Genomic DNA, 14,612 nt, shown 5'->3' on the forward strand with positions numbered 1-14,612 from the left:
AGCTTCATTCCCTTTCGGACCAAATGACCCAGGTAGCAACCGCTCCTTCTGTTTTAGACCAGCATAGCCAAGCCCTCCACGATCTGGGGGTTTCGAGCCGTCTTCTGACCGAGCAGATGGGAAGTATGACAGCCCAGCTGCACCAGATTACCACCGTTCTGGCTCAACTCTCCAGTCCACAACCACCACCGGTCCCCCCACCGAATCTACCACCACCGAGCCCTGAACCTGTCGCCACGCCCCGGACCATTTTTCCGGAACCCAAGATGCCTATCCCCGAGCGCTACGCTGGGAATCAAGGAGCCTGCGGTGACTTCCTTATGCAGGTTTCCCTAGTTTTTAGCGCACAGCCACAGACCTTTCGTACCGATGAGCAAAAGATCTCCTATACCCTGGGCTTATTGACAGGAGCAGCGCTTCGGTGGGGATCAGCGGTTTGGCAAAATAAGAGACCAGCCTGTGCTTCATATGCCGCCTTCACGGAGGAAATGAAGCGCGCCTTTGACCACCCGGTGCGCGGAGCGGACGCCATGAAGAGGCTGGGAAGCCTCAGCCAAGGCGGACAAAGTGTGGCAGATTACGCGGTGGAGTTCCGGACATTAGCAGCCGCCGTGGACTGGAACGATTCAGCCTTACGGTTCCAGTTTCTCAGAGGATTGAGCGAGGAACTAAAAGACGAGTTGGCTCACCGAGACGAAATCGAGGATTTAGATTCACTCATAGACAAGGCAATCATCTTGGACAACCGTCTGCGAGAAAGAAGAAGAGAGAAAAGGCATACGAACCCACAGGTGTCTCGCTTTTCCCCCCCAGTCCACCCTCGCCCTGGTCCTCGGTCCCGCGACTCCGGCTCCACAGTGCCGTCCCTTCCTCCTCCACGTGGGAATCTCTCTGTTCCGGTTACTCCAACGTCAGGAGAGGAGCCCATGCAGCTGGGCCGGGCTCGCATATCCCCGGAGGAACGAGCAGAACGTCTAAAGAGAGGAGCCTGCTTTTACTGTGGAGAACGGGGACACCTAGTGGCCACATGCCCATCCAGGCCGGGAAACGTCACGGCTCACCTCGGTCTGGGGGGGTCCGGGTGAGCCAAACCTCTCTCTCCCCTTTTTTGACTCATCTCCAGGTACCTGCGTCTATATGCTGGAAGACGCACCGGTCCACTGTAGGGGCTCTGGTAGACTCTGGAGCCGAGGGCAATTTTATTGATGAAACTCTGGTCAGTCAACTTTCATTACCTACTGAACCTATAAAACCACCTTTATGTGCCTTGTCTCTCAATGGTCGCCGTTTAGCCCAGGTGAGTGCCCAAACTGTCCCAGTCACCCTTAGAACCTCAGGCAATCACGTTGAATCACTCGTATTTTTTGTACTTTCCGATTTAAATTCGCCTATTGTCCTGGGCTATCCATGGTTAAAGCTTCATAATCCCCAAGTAGACTGGCAGCTAGGGAAAATTTTGACTTGGAGTTCAGACTGTCATGCCAAGTGTCTAGTATCCGCCCAAAACCCAGGGGATTCGGAAACAAGACCGCGGTCGTTACCTCCCGATTTGACCAACGTTCCCACAGAATACCACGATTTGGCTTCCGTTTTCGATAAAGACCGAGCCGTGTCTCTGCCTCCACATAGGCCGTACGACTGCGCCATAGATCTGTTTGAGGGAGCCCCCCTTCCTAGAGGTCGATTGTATAACCTCTCAAAACCAGAAAGAGCTGCTATGGAAACGTACATCAAAGAATCGCTAGCGGCCGGTCTGATCCGTCCGTCCACATCTCCAGTAGGGGCTGGAACTTTTTTTGTGGGAAAAAAGGACGGCGGACTCAGACCATGCGTGGACTACAAAAGATTAAATGAAATCACCGTTCGGAACAAATACTCCCTTCCTCTCATAGACTCAGCCTTTACTCCCTTACACGGCGCCTCGATCTTCTCAAAATTAGACCTCAGAAATGCTTATCATCTGGTGCGGATACGGGAGGGGGATGAGTGGAAGACGGCCTTTAACACTCCTTTGGGGCATTTTGAGTACTGTGTCATGCCTTTCGGTTTGACCAATGCCCCGGCCGTCTTCCAGCATCTCGTCAATGACGTCCTGAGGGACTTCCTGGACCGGTTCGTTTTCGTCTACCTCGACGACATCCTGATCTTCTCCCGCGGCCTGGAGGAGCACCGACGGCACGTGAGGATGGTTCTCGGGCGTCTGCTCGAGAACCGTCTTTTCGTCAAAGCTGAAAAGTGCGTTTTTCATGCAGTGTCGGTGTCCTTCCTGGGTTACATCATTGCCGCGGGAGAGGTCAGGATGGACCCAGCCAAGGTGGCGGCGGTGGTTGAGTGGCCGGAGCCCGGGGACCGCAAACAGCTTCAGCGGTTCCTGGGCTTTGCCAACTTCTACCGCCGCTTCATTCGCAACTACAGTCAGATCGCTTCCCCCTTAACCGCACTCACGTCCGCCGCTATTCCGTTTGTCTGGACACCTGCCGCTAAGCATGCCTTTGTCACGTTAAAATCTCTGTTTGTCTCTTCCCCAGTTCTCATTCAACCAGACCCGACCAAACAATTCATTGTGGAGGTCGACGCTTCGGACGCCGGAGTGGGAGCGGTGCTATCTCAGCGTGCCGGCGGGGATGGGAAGCTTCATCCATGCGCCTTCTTCTCACGTAAACTGTCACAGGCCGAGAGGAACTATGATGTCGGTAATCGGGAGTTGTTAGCAGTCAAATTGGCGCTGGAGGAGTGGCGTCACTGGCTGGAGGGAGCGGAGCTTCCCTTTCTGGTTTGGACTGATCATAAGAACCTCCAATACCTGCAGACCGCCAAACGACTAAACCCTAGACAGGCCAGGTGGTCACTATTCTTTGATCGATTCCAGTTTACCTTAGCCTATCGTCCTGGGTCACGCAATGGCAAACCCGATGCCTTGTCCCGTATCTTCTCTAACGATGCCTCTCCTAAGATCCCGGAGCCCATCCTGTCCCCTTGCCACCTGGCCTGTCTTAATTGGAATATAGAATCAGTAGTGAAACGAGCTCAACAGAACCAAGTATTCCCCGAAGCGGGTCCCCCAGGAACTCTGTTCGTCCCCGAATCTGTCCGCACGGAGGTTCTACAGTGGGTTCACTCCAGCCAGTTCGCCTGCCACCCAGGGGAGTTCAGGACTTTATCAAATCTCCGGCGGCGGTTCTGGTGGCCTTCCATGGCTGGGGATTGTCGAGACTTTGTCGCTGCCTGCTCTGTCTGCGCCCAAAATAAGACGTCCACTCAGCCGGCCGTGGGTCATCTCCATCCTCTGAAAATCCCAAGACGACCATGGTCACATATAGCCCTTGACTTCGTCACCGGGTTGCCTCAGTCACAAGGTCAGTCTGTTATACTATCTATCATAGATCGATTCTCAAAGTTCGCTCATCTGATTCCCTTGCCTAAACTTCCCTCTGCCATAGAAACGGCCGATCTGCTCGTCCACCATGTCTTTCGGGCTCATGGTCTGCCAAGGGATATAGTTTCGGACCGGGGTCCGCAGTTCACGTCGGCTGTCTGGAAAGCCTTTTGTACTGCACTCGGGGTCAAGGTTAGTTTGTCCTCGGGGTTTCACCCACAGAGTAATGGCCAGACAGAGAGGTTGAACCAGTCCATGGAGGCCGCCCTTAGATGCACATCCTCCAAGAACCCAGGCTCCTGGAGCAAGCAACTCCCCTGGGTGGAGTATGCGCATAACACCCTTCCCAGCGCCGCTACTGGTCTCTCCCCCTTCCAGTGCTTGTACGGTTACCAACCACCTGTGTTCCCGGCCCTGGAGGAGACAATTGAGGTGCCCTCAGTCAGGGCCCATCTCCGCCGGTGCGCACGCACATGGCGACGTGCACGTGCCGCTCTCCTCCGATCGTCGCGTCGCACTCAGGATCAGGCCAACCGACATCGGTCCGAGGCGCCGACCTACTCCGTTGGTCAACGGGTCTGGTTGAAGACCCAACACCTTCCCCTCCGTGCATCCCCCAAAAAACTCTCTCCTCGTTTTGTTGGTCCATTTACCATCTCCAAGATCGTTAATCCAGTCGCTGTCCGGTTGGATCTTCCACGTTCCATGAGGGTCCATCCCACGTTTCATGTCTCGCAGCTTAAACCGGTTCAGGAAGCCCCGCTGGCCCCTCCCGTGTCCGCTCCTCCGCCCCCGCGTATGCTAGACGGCGACCCCGTATACACGGTCTCCCGCCTTTTGGATGTTCGCCGCCGGGGTCGGGGCCTGCAATACCTGGTGGACTGGGAGGGGTATGGACCTGAGGAGCGCCTGTGGGTTCCCAAGGCCCGGATTTTGGACCCGGATCTCATTCGCGATTTCCATCGCGCCCATCCTGACAAGCCCCGAAGGGCGCCGAGAGTCGCCCATTGAGGGGGGGTTCTGTCATGACTCCCGTCCTGCCTTGCTGGCTACAGACTCCTTTTTAACCTTTGTGGGGGTTTCATTTCTGATATCATGCCATGTTTTTTGAGCTCTGCCGTTGCCATGTGTTTCTGTGTTGCTTTGTACTGGTTCTCTCTCACCCTCATTAATCAGGTCAGAGTGGCTTCAGCAGCAGCTGGAGCCACTCAGGTGATTGGCCACGTAGCCTGGACTGAGCAGCTGACTCCACTCCGTCATCATCTCACCCTGACAGTTAAAAGCCGGTCGTCACATCCACTCTTCGCCGGATTGTTGTTCAAACTACTCACAGTTAGTGACACGCCAGCCAAACCAAGTTGTCTCAGAAATTGGATTCTGAAGATTCATTGTTGTTTTGCATAAAACCGTGCGTAACTCTGCCTTTCTTTGCTTCACCAGTCTTAACTGCTCGGAACCCACGCACTACCGGTCTGAATCACCGCCAAGAGGATACCACCGCCAGGACCAAGCCCAGAACCCCCGCTAGACCCACAGCCAAGAGATTACCACAGTCAAGACCAAATCCAGAGCCCCAGCGCAACCCACTGCCACAAGGTTACAACGGTCCGCAGTCAGAACCGCCGCCAAGACAGTACCACAGCCAAGACCAGGTCCCGAACCCCAACCCGATCCACCGCCAACAAGAATCCCAACACAGAACCCCAGTCCAAGACCTAGACCGGGAGGTCCAGCATCCGCCAAGACAGTACCACAGCCAAGACCAGGTCCCGAACCCCAACCCGATCCATCGCCAACAAGAATCCCAACACAGCACCCCAGCCCAAGACCTAGACCGGGAGGTCCAGCATTCCCTCTCCAGAATCATCTTTTCTCCCTCTCAATTAAACCTTTAATTCACCACCACTCCATCCCAGTTCTTCCACCGTTTCCACCCTCCTCGCTACAGACCTGACAGCTAGTATCTGCACATGGATGTTTTTATCCCAGAACTTACTAACCATCACCTGTTCAACTAAACCCAACTACCTCAGGCATCTTAGATTTGCATATTTAAATATGGCAAGCATCTAAAGTGGTCATGCCAAAACAATAAAAGACAGTACATTTTTACAGCCAGTTTATGTCACTGTCAGGCCCACTATATAAAGTAGGCAGTGATGATTTTCTGTGCAACATGCAAACATATGACATGTATATACTGGTAAAAAAAAAAATCAGGATGCATCAATGTGAAATAATAAATGGGTTTACCAGTATGAGTGATTTTTTATGTCCATGCTGGGTAAGTACATAACTTCGCTAAGTTTTGACTCTCATTACCAAAGAGCAGTAAAGCCAGCATCTCTTTTCTAAAGCTGAGTATTGCATTCATGTTATATCAACAATTTAACCTTAATTTAAACCTAATATCTTAAATCAGGACTTTTAGTAGACAAATTAAGTAGCTTGTGAAAAAAGTGTACCAAATTCAGTAATAACAGCAGCTCAGTCTGCCAGGGACATATTTGGTCCCCTTCCACTCCACTTTCATATGGTTACTTCACTGGGAAATTTGACTCACTGTCATCATCCCTGCTCTAGCTCCTGCCCTTCCTCCCTTTCCCTCATTTTCATATCATTCCTCATTTGTTTATCTGTTTTGACCTGTCTGTCTCTTTGGCTCCCTCTGTCTGTCATCTCTCCCTCCTGTCTCTCTCTCCCTGTTCTCTCTTGCTTTCTCTTGCTTTCCCCTCTTGCTCTCCCTGCTTCACCTGCCTGCACTCTGCTACCTGCTGATTACTGCCAGGAGTGTCAGCTGCAGTAATCAGCTCACTCAGGACACATGTCACTACCACACCTTCAGCTATATAAACCTCATTCCTTCACTCGCTCCCTGCTGGACCATAGATTGTTATATCCCTGCTTTTCTCTAGAATCTGTTCCCACATGGATTCTGTTTTCCATTGAGCCCAGCTTGCCTCCAGCCTATCCCCACTTGGACTCTTGTCACCTCCCATCCTGGATAACCACCGGTCCCCACTGTCTCCAGCTTTCCCCTCTGCCTGCCAGTTTCCAGATCCCCTGTGCCTGCCTACCTTGCCCCCTTAGCTGTTTCCCCTGGGTTTGTGAGTACACTGTCTGTTGACGTAGTGTAGTTTTTGCTTGTGTTTTCCTAGTGTTCTTGTGTAGTATGGAGTTAGAACAGTCTCATAATTCACAAATGCACACAGAAGAATTCACAAATGTAAACTGCAATCCACAAATAAATTAAGAAAGTTCACAAATGTATTTCTGCATTCACAAACTGCTTTTGTGTGTGAATCTTTTTTGAGACTGCTCTGCCGTCAGCTCGATCCACAAATGCATTTTTTTCAACACGGAAGTTTCTGTAGCCAATCAGATGTCTCCCTCCTTTCAGCCAATCACAAAAACTCACCCCACGTGGGGGTGGGTGTACTGTTCAGCCAAGAGTGTCGTTAGTTTTGTTTGAGTTTTGTTGTCTTGCATATTTTGTATTCGGTCTAGTTTAGTTCTTCCCTGCAGGTTAATTTAGATTTTTCTTTAAGGTTTTAGGTTTAGATTGGGTTTTGCAGTTTAGACTGTTTTTGTATGAAGGTTTGTGTTTTTGTTAGAACCTTTGTTTCCCCTTGTATTTTATAGTATTCATTTGTATAAATAAATTATTTTGTTCAACACCCGCTCTCTCAGCCTGATCTCTGTGCCTATGTCTGGATTCTCTGACCCCCTCCATTATCATTCACTGTGTAAAACAATGTTTCTGCCAAGTTTGACATGAAAACTCAGTGTTGTCAATAAATATCAACAACCTAATGAAATTACCTGCCAACAAATTTGTGCGTGTGCTGCAGCCTGTGAGACAGAGCTTCCCTCTGCCACTCCCAGACTTTCTCCTCGGTTGGGAACAACAAATGTATCACCGAAGAATGTCTTAATCTTACTGTAATTAGAAATGGAGTTGGCAGGATAAAATGTGCAGGATAATATATGTAGCAATAATAAATAAAAATATATTTTCTTAAACTCTCCAGTACTGCGTGCAGAACAATCATTAACTTAGTCCTGATGTCTATTTAATATCTGCTTTTGTTAAGACATTTCAACTTGAAGTGAAATCACAATTTTGTACATCATGGGATCCTGACCTATTGAACAATGATTCAGACAGCTAAATTCTGCTTAAGAATGCTGAGAGGATCATTGAGGTCTCAGTTAGACCCCTTTTACTTCAAGAAAATAACTTGTATAATATACTGTTCCCAGTTGATGATGCGTCCATACAGAGATACTTGCATGAGTAACCCTAGTGCCTTAAAATTTTTCATAACTGTCTTGCAGAAATATTTACTTTCTGCTGTTTTGAGTGTGATGACAAACTTTAACTTACAATGCTTATCAGCAAGGACCCCATGAGTGTGCCCGTTATGTACAAACGCTAATATTTCTGTCGGCTCATTGTGCTCTTTTGTCTGTCATTCTCACTGTAGTGCACTCTGCAGACCACTAACCAGAACTCCAGCCACAACAGAAGCCACCGTGTTCCTCCTTTCCCCCCAGTCGATGCATTCACACTCTGGCCAGCGGAAGTTATCCAGAAAACCAGCCATCTGCAGGGTTTGCCTCTTTCTTTTTAATCTAAACTCTTGTTTTGACAAGTCAACCAGTTCTCCAGGAGATCAGTGTCTCTGTCTGTAGAAGATAAATAGAATATGTGTTAACATCTCCCTTTATGTGACGTTTGTCAGAACCAGAAATGAGCAATTCATGCACAGACTGACTGCAATTTAGTGATAAGCGGTTTGCCTGTCCTATACATACATCACTAGTTACTTCCTAGAAATTGAGAGTGGAGGAACCTGCTTTACAAGTCCCAATTCAATAACTTTTCACAGGATCACCAAATAAATGATCAAATTCAGTTCAACCACTACTATATTTATCTTTTATTCCGTGGAAGATGAACAATGCAACAGCGAACCGAGGTACACCAGTATCTGGATAATAGCTTGAAGAAGCTCTCTTTAACGTTAACCTAACTGGTATTAATGTTGGGCTACAGTCCATCCACAGCAGGTCTACTTAGTAAAAACGGTCTGTCCAAGCATGTACCATTGGTGACTCAATACCCGTAACGCACACATCTTCTCTGAGCTGTGTCAAAGCAAACCTTATTTTACGTTAAGGAGTCAGCGGTAGCTAACATAACGTTTCTCAGCCAGCTAAAACTGCAACTCTACGATAAGCCGGCTAGCGGTTGGCTAATGTCAAACATGAACAAATTGAGTATTTACAACTTAATAGACGTGGACAAGTTTTAACCAGTGTGTAATGCTTGCACGCCGCCTAAAATACAATCTCCCACCTTTTAAGAGTCGTAATTGCTTTCAGTTTCCATTGAAAACCTAACATTGGCTCTCCTTCTTCTTCGTCGTCGACGTCTCCTTCTTCATGTTTTATGATAGCTTGCATACAGCAGCCCAGACGCACTACCGCCACCGACTCCAGCTGAACACAGGGGCAAATGCGTCTGCAGAGCCACAGTCAACCCACAGGACTGCACACTTCTTCAAAGGCCGAATATTTACAGCAGTTTTTATAGACAACTACCACAATAGATGATCATTAAAGTGCACAATTTAAGGTTTTACAGGATGATTTCACTCAAAATATGCTTAGAATTTATAAGGTTTAGTCAAGGATTATTCCACTTTTATTTTGTCCCCTGTGAGTTTGTCTACAGAGCCTGAGGCTGTACTTTCAGGACCACACCAAGTATTCCACACAAAGTACTACTTCATATCCTGCCTAAGATTTCAAAGGTTTAATTCACCCAAATAGTACTTATTACAATATCATAACTTTGTTGCTAAGACTTGCATTTGGACAAATTGTGTATTTATGAAGTAAAAATAATAATGGAATCGTCTTTGTGGTGTCTATACCTCAAACAGAACAGTCTGAAAGGATGGAAAGAGGCAACACGCAAGGACAACTCTGGATGCAGATATAAATTTATTTTTATTTTATACAATAACATCAAATAAAATAAAAGCTAAACACAATAAAGTAAATGAGCTCTATAACTCTCGCTGTGAAATCTCTGATCTCACCATCTCTTGAGAGAGACACAGAGACAGACATTAACATGCATAAGTAGATATAGCACTGATATATCCCATAAACTGTACATATTTCACTTTTTTTTACCTTGGTAAAATATATTTGATTTTTAGTATTTCATGCCACTATACTCCTTTCTGAAGTGAGCATCACCTCCAAATGAATTGTCTTCCTTCAGCTCTTTTTCTATCCCTCTACCAAATTCTTCCACTTCACTGAATTACTAGACAGAAAAAACTATCGCTGTAGGGTTGACAAAAATACTGGTAATACTTATAAAGGGTACATTCACTAATACCAGTATTCTTTAAGGTGACAACTACTTCTATTCGTAAATAGTTTGAAAAAAAAATAAGGGTATTGAGTAAATGTAAAAAAAAATACATATATCCTTTACTTTTAATGGTAAGGTAGACCACTGAAGCAGACATGCTCAACTTCCTGTAAGGACAGATTTTCCTGCACAGACAGACCATATATGATGGCCTACCAAATAGAATGGTTCTTGTTCCAACAATATAATTTACATATACCATTTTACAGCAGAGCAAGCAATGGTAGACAGGTACATACAGAAGTAGCGCCATGAATGGTGCTATTTATTTAGGTAAAAAAACAATTATTTTCTGGTCTGCAATGATGAGAAAACAGGAACATTTTCCGAGTACCACCAAACGTTCCTCAGCTCCCTTTGACTGTACAATGATGTCCAGCACTCAGTGACAGCCTGTATGTGGAGTGGAACTACCTGAGTGATGGCACTTTCTTGGCTTTCTGTAAACTGGTTTAAGGGTTCCCTGGAGCAAGCCTCTAGTTTCATCAGTCCAGAAAGCAAACCTCTGGCTATGCCTTTCAAACGATACGATTAATCTAAGATACTGAATGGAGGAAAAGGCTAAAACATTGGTGAACAAATTGACATGCATATATACTCTCAACAAAGACTGCCATCCACAGTCTGATGAACTTCATGTATTTACCAGATGTTCTATTGACATGGTACTGATAGTGTTTTACAGGTTTGTTGAGGTGGAAGTAAACCCGTAATTAAATCCTAAAATAAATAAATATACATATTTTGTTCAGGGTTGTCGTATTCCTCTGTTTGGAAACGCTCCAGGAGAAGACACCACCACTTGAGGATCAAAGGTAAGCAGTTTGACAGTGGAAAGAAGAATTATGAGTTAAAAATGTTTCCTTTCTCTTCAAAATGAATAGCATGCTGCAACAATAGCAGCATTTGAAGAGAGCAATTTCTCCTTTGTGTAAAAATTTTTTAAAATTGCCTTCCTGGAATTCAAAACCCTGGTTTGTGACAATGGAAAGTGTAAAATGTAACATATCTCAACATCACAAAAACGTGGTGATGAGAAGATTACCTATGAAGAAAATGTACTTTCAATGTTTAACCTTTTTCACAGCAGACATTTGGACTCAGTGTTGGGTAGTAACGTCACTACAAATAGCGTCGTTAGTAATTTAACTACATTTTTCTGTAACGACGTGATAGCGTCGTTGTTTACAAAATAAAAAAACGTTTCAACAGCTTAGCTGATCTTTTGGTCATGTAGCGCGGTAGCGAACGCAAAAAGCTACATTAAAAATGATGAATGTTGAACTGCTTGAAGCGGAGCTTTCTGCTCTGCTGCAGTCTCATCTCACACTTTTAAGGATCAGACAGTGACATCCTCTCCAAACGCCGACATGTCTGTGTCGAACAATAGAAGCGGAGGAACTGTTGATGTCGTCATTTAACAATCCCTTCCTGCGATTCACTGGATCCACACACACAGACACTCGCTTCAGTTCGCTGAAGCAACCGAAGGAGTCAGAGTCACCGTGGCCCTACCTAAATAGTTATATGAGTTTTTGTGAAAAAACGGAGAAAATTTGTTTTCAGATGCCTACTGTGCCAGCCCAAGGCGAAGTTTCTGTCAACTTCAAAGACGTCAAATACAAATATGAGAACCCATATACAGGTGACTACCGAATATGCACAACCAGCAGCAATTAGCTAACCACTTGCCTGGGGACCAGACACCCTTTATATTGTGTATTACAAATACACATAAAGTCAGTCTGGAACTGCTCCATTGAACCAAATCTAGCCCAGAGGCGGGACTACCGATCACAGCTTGAATTGGAGAGAGCCAATCAGCGTAACACATGTGTGACGCAATCGCTAAGCGAACTAACAATTGCCTTTCCGCCATGATGTTTTGTAGTTTTAACAGCTTCCTTCGCCGTACAGGGCATAAGCTCTCCCTTTCAACAGTGGAGGGCAGCATTACGCATTCTATCGTACAGCCTGCCAGAATTAAAAATACATCCTTTTTAAAAAGAAAAGCTTTAAGAGCTGCTTCTTGTTTAGGTTTTAAGGACAAATTCAGCCCGTGCAAAACAGAGGAAAGCGCACGAGAGAAACCTCGCTCTGTTGCGGTCGCATCGTTAACTCCCGCCTCTGGTGCTCTGATTGGTTCGGTCTGATCTGCTCGGAGCTTGAAAACCTGTCAAAATGTGTCAGTGGAGGAGAACTAGGCCGTATTCCCGTATATCCCTTATAACGGGAATACAGTCTAGCTAAGCTAGGCTAGCTAACCACCACATGTCAACCGCAGTATAAGATGCACACACAAACGAGCTACTTTTCAACATCTAAAATTCGCTTGGCAGTAAATTAATTAAATTAAGCGTAAGGTTGTGGTGGCAGTGTGTGAATATGTATAAATTGGGGGATTAAATAATTAAACCGATACATATAGGAGGGAAGAGGTATGGGAGAAAACGAGGTAACAGTAAAACCAAAATCTGTCTTCTTCAGTATTACTGTTAACACTAATGAGCAAATGGCTGAAAAAAATAACAGAAAGGGTAACAAAAGTGATGGCATAAATGATTAAATATCTTAATCTTACACTCAGGACCAAAACTGAGTTAAGTAGTTAAGTAGTGGATACAGCACTTTGGGAAAGCATTGAATGATTTTACATAGATATTAGACTCAAGAAATAAAACTTGATTTAATACCCAACGTGAATACCCAAATTATGTATAATATTGTCTTACTATAATATTGCTTACTTTATATGGAAATTATATCAAATGTAACCTATTATACCCTCCAATATAAGTGGTGTGTTAATATAAGCTACTGCAACTTAATTATCAGATACATTATGTCTCCAATACAAACTAAAAAAATCAAAACAATGATTTCTAATGTAAAAAGGTTGATTCATTTTAAATATAGCTCCACATATTCCTCAGTGTATCAACTTACTAAGTTTGGAGCACTGAGAACAAAAATGATGGTTTAATAATAAACAATTCGGCATTTTCTTGTCTCCGTTTGACTGACTTCATTAGTCCCTGAAATTTTTTGGTAAGAAAAAAAAGTAACTTGAATGTATTAAGCTACTTTGGCCATATTGCCGTAGCATAGCTTGTTACATTTCTGTGGGTCATAGCTTCAGTGTAGTTAAGCTTGATTTAACACGGAGTAGCTGGTAGCTTAGCTCATTATAGTTTCCAAGTAGCTTGCCCAACACTGTTTGGACTTGCCACAGGTGGAATAACTGATGAATGAGGTTCTTAGTAAACTGTGACTGGTAACCAGCAGCACAACAGCTCTCAGCTCTAAGAGAAATCCAGCATTAATGTGCCTCCGATTGAAACTAGAACCAGTTCAGATACCTGCAACTTTATTAATATCATTAAACCTGTAAAAATACAGTTTTAATGATGATTTTTTTTCTTAATGTAGTCAACAGAGATCGTTTCAGCATGCTTTTACCAGTTAATAAAGGATTAATTAATATACTGGCTTGAGTTAATTATCATCATATGGGACTGGGCACTGGTGTAGTCCAGGGTATACGGCGGTATACGGCATATACCCACTTATTTTTCAGTTAGCATTGCGTATACCCACTTCTAATGCTCCCTGGTGCGCATCATTCAGTAATATCTGTGTGCCAGGTAGCCCTCTTTTCCTTAGGGATGATGAAGCCATGAACAACCCTCCTCTGCCTGTAATTGGCTGGTACATGCTACCTTCGCTGATTCGATTGGTTAACTTTAGGGATGAGCCAATCATACAGAGGAAAATTTTGCTAACACCTCTGTGGCACTCCAGTTGATTGACAGGTCTGCTTGAAAGATGCGCGGAAATGCGAGAAAGTCAGAATAAACACCTTTCAAGTGAGTGGCACGTATCGAGCGAACCTACTTTCATGGACGATATAATTCTCATGTAAGTTTTAAGGTGGTTTCCAAATGAATCATTGTTTAAAACTACTGGCAACATGACTGCACATTTCAAGGAGAGGATATTTTGTCGCCAGTGGTTAAAGCTGCAGTCAATTCCAGCCATTTTAAGTACAAAAAATCGCTAATATTCTATTTGTAAATAAAAATATGATGAGAAATACAGGGAATATTGGACGCGCATCGCCAGGTGCATTTCCTCGAAAATGACCTATTCATGGATCATATACCGACTTCAAGACATGTTTTGGACAAAATAGTTTACTGGCTTGTTTCGTCTGGATGTCCAAGGTTGGATTATGGCTGTTTTTTGTGGAATATTTTCATCTGTGTGGAATAATAATGAACCCGGAAATGTGAGTCGTGCTGTGTACGTTGAAGTCGTGTATAGAGAACGGATGGATGGATATTTGTTGTTTGTCGGACAAATGTGTTTATATTACCCGCTGTGGTAATCACATCTGAAAGTGGTTTATACCGGCGGATTCATGAGAATCTAAGCTTTCCATCGGCGTATAGTGTTTGTATAATCGCGTTTGCAGTTTCAGACATTTAGCAAATTGCTTATGCAGATCTCAAAGTGTACCGCGGGCGGGACACTGAAGCGCAACTGAAGTGCAACGGGTTAAACTGAGTGTCGGGCCGAGTCTGACTGATAGTATGTGTTTTTCTGAGGTACGTATTTTCTCTGTCATCTAGGAATGTAAAGGAGAATGTGAACCATATGTTCATTGTTTATCCTAGCTTGGCAAGGCTCCAGCAAGTCCAGAGACTTGAAGCCCCTTCTTTGTGTGCCTTTAATGTAAACCATATGTAGGAGGGTCCACAAGACCTATATAATTTTACTCAG

The 14,612-nt window shown here is 45.0% G+C and overlaps 1 protein-coding gene across 1 annotated transcript in view; it reads right to left on the reverse strand.

Moving 5' to 3' along the window:
• Positions 1–8,886, reverse strand: part of LOC110970904 (transmembrane protein 50B) — a 31,727-nt gene extending 22,841 nt beyond the window's left edge. Inside the window, exons 1-2 of the mRNA XM_022221221.2 lie at positions 8,739–8,886; positions 7,885–8,065 (exon numbers count right to left, since the gene is read on the reverse strand). Of these exons, the coding sequence (XP_022076913.1) occupies positions 7,885–7,983 (99 nt within the window). The 5' untranslated portion in view covers positions 7,984–8,065; positions 8,739–8,886. The remainder of the gene's footprint in view (positions 1–7,884; positions 8,066–8,738) is intronic.
• Between the last annotated feature and the right edge of the window lie 5,726 nt (positions 8,887–14,612).

This window comes from Acanthochromis polyacanthus, chromosome 14, assembly GCF_021347895.1.
Source record: "Acanthochromis polyacanthus isolate Apoly-LR-REF ecotype Palm Island chromosome 14, KAUST_Apoly_ChrSc, whole genome shotgun sequence".
Classification (NCBI taxonomy): Eukaryota; Metazoa; Chordata; class Actinopteri; family Pomacentridae; genus Acanthochromis; species Acanthochromis polyacanthus.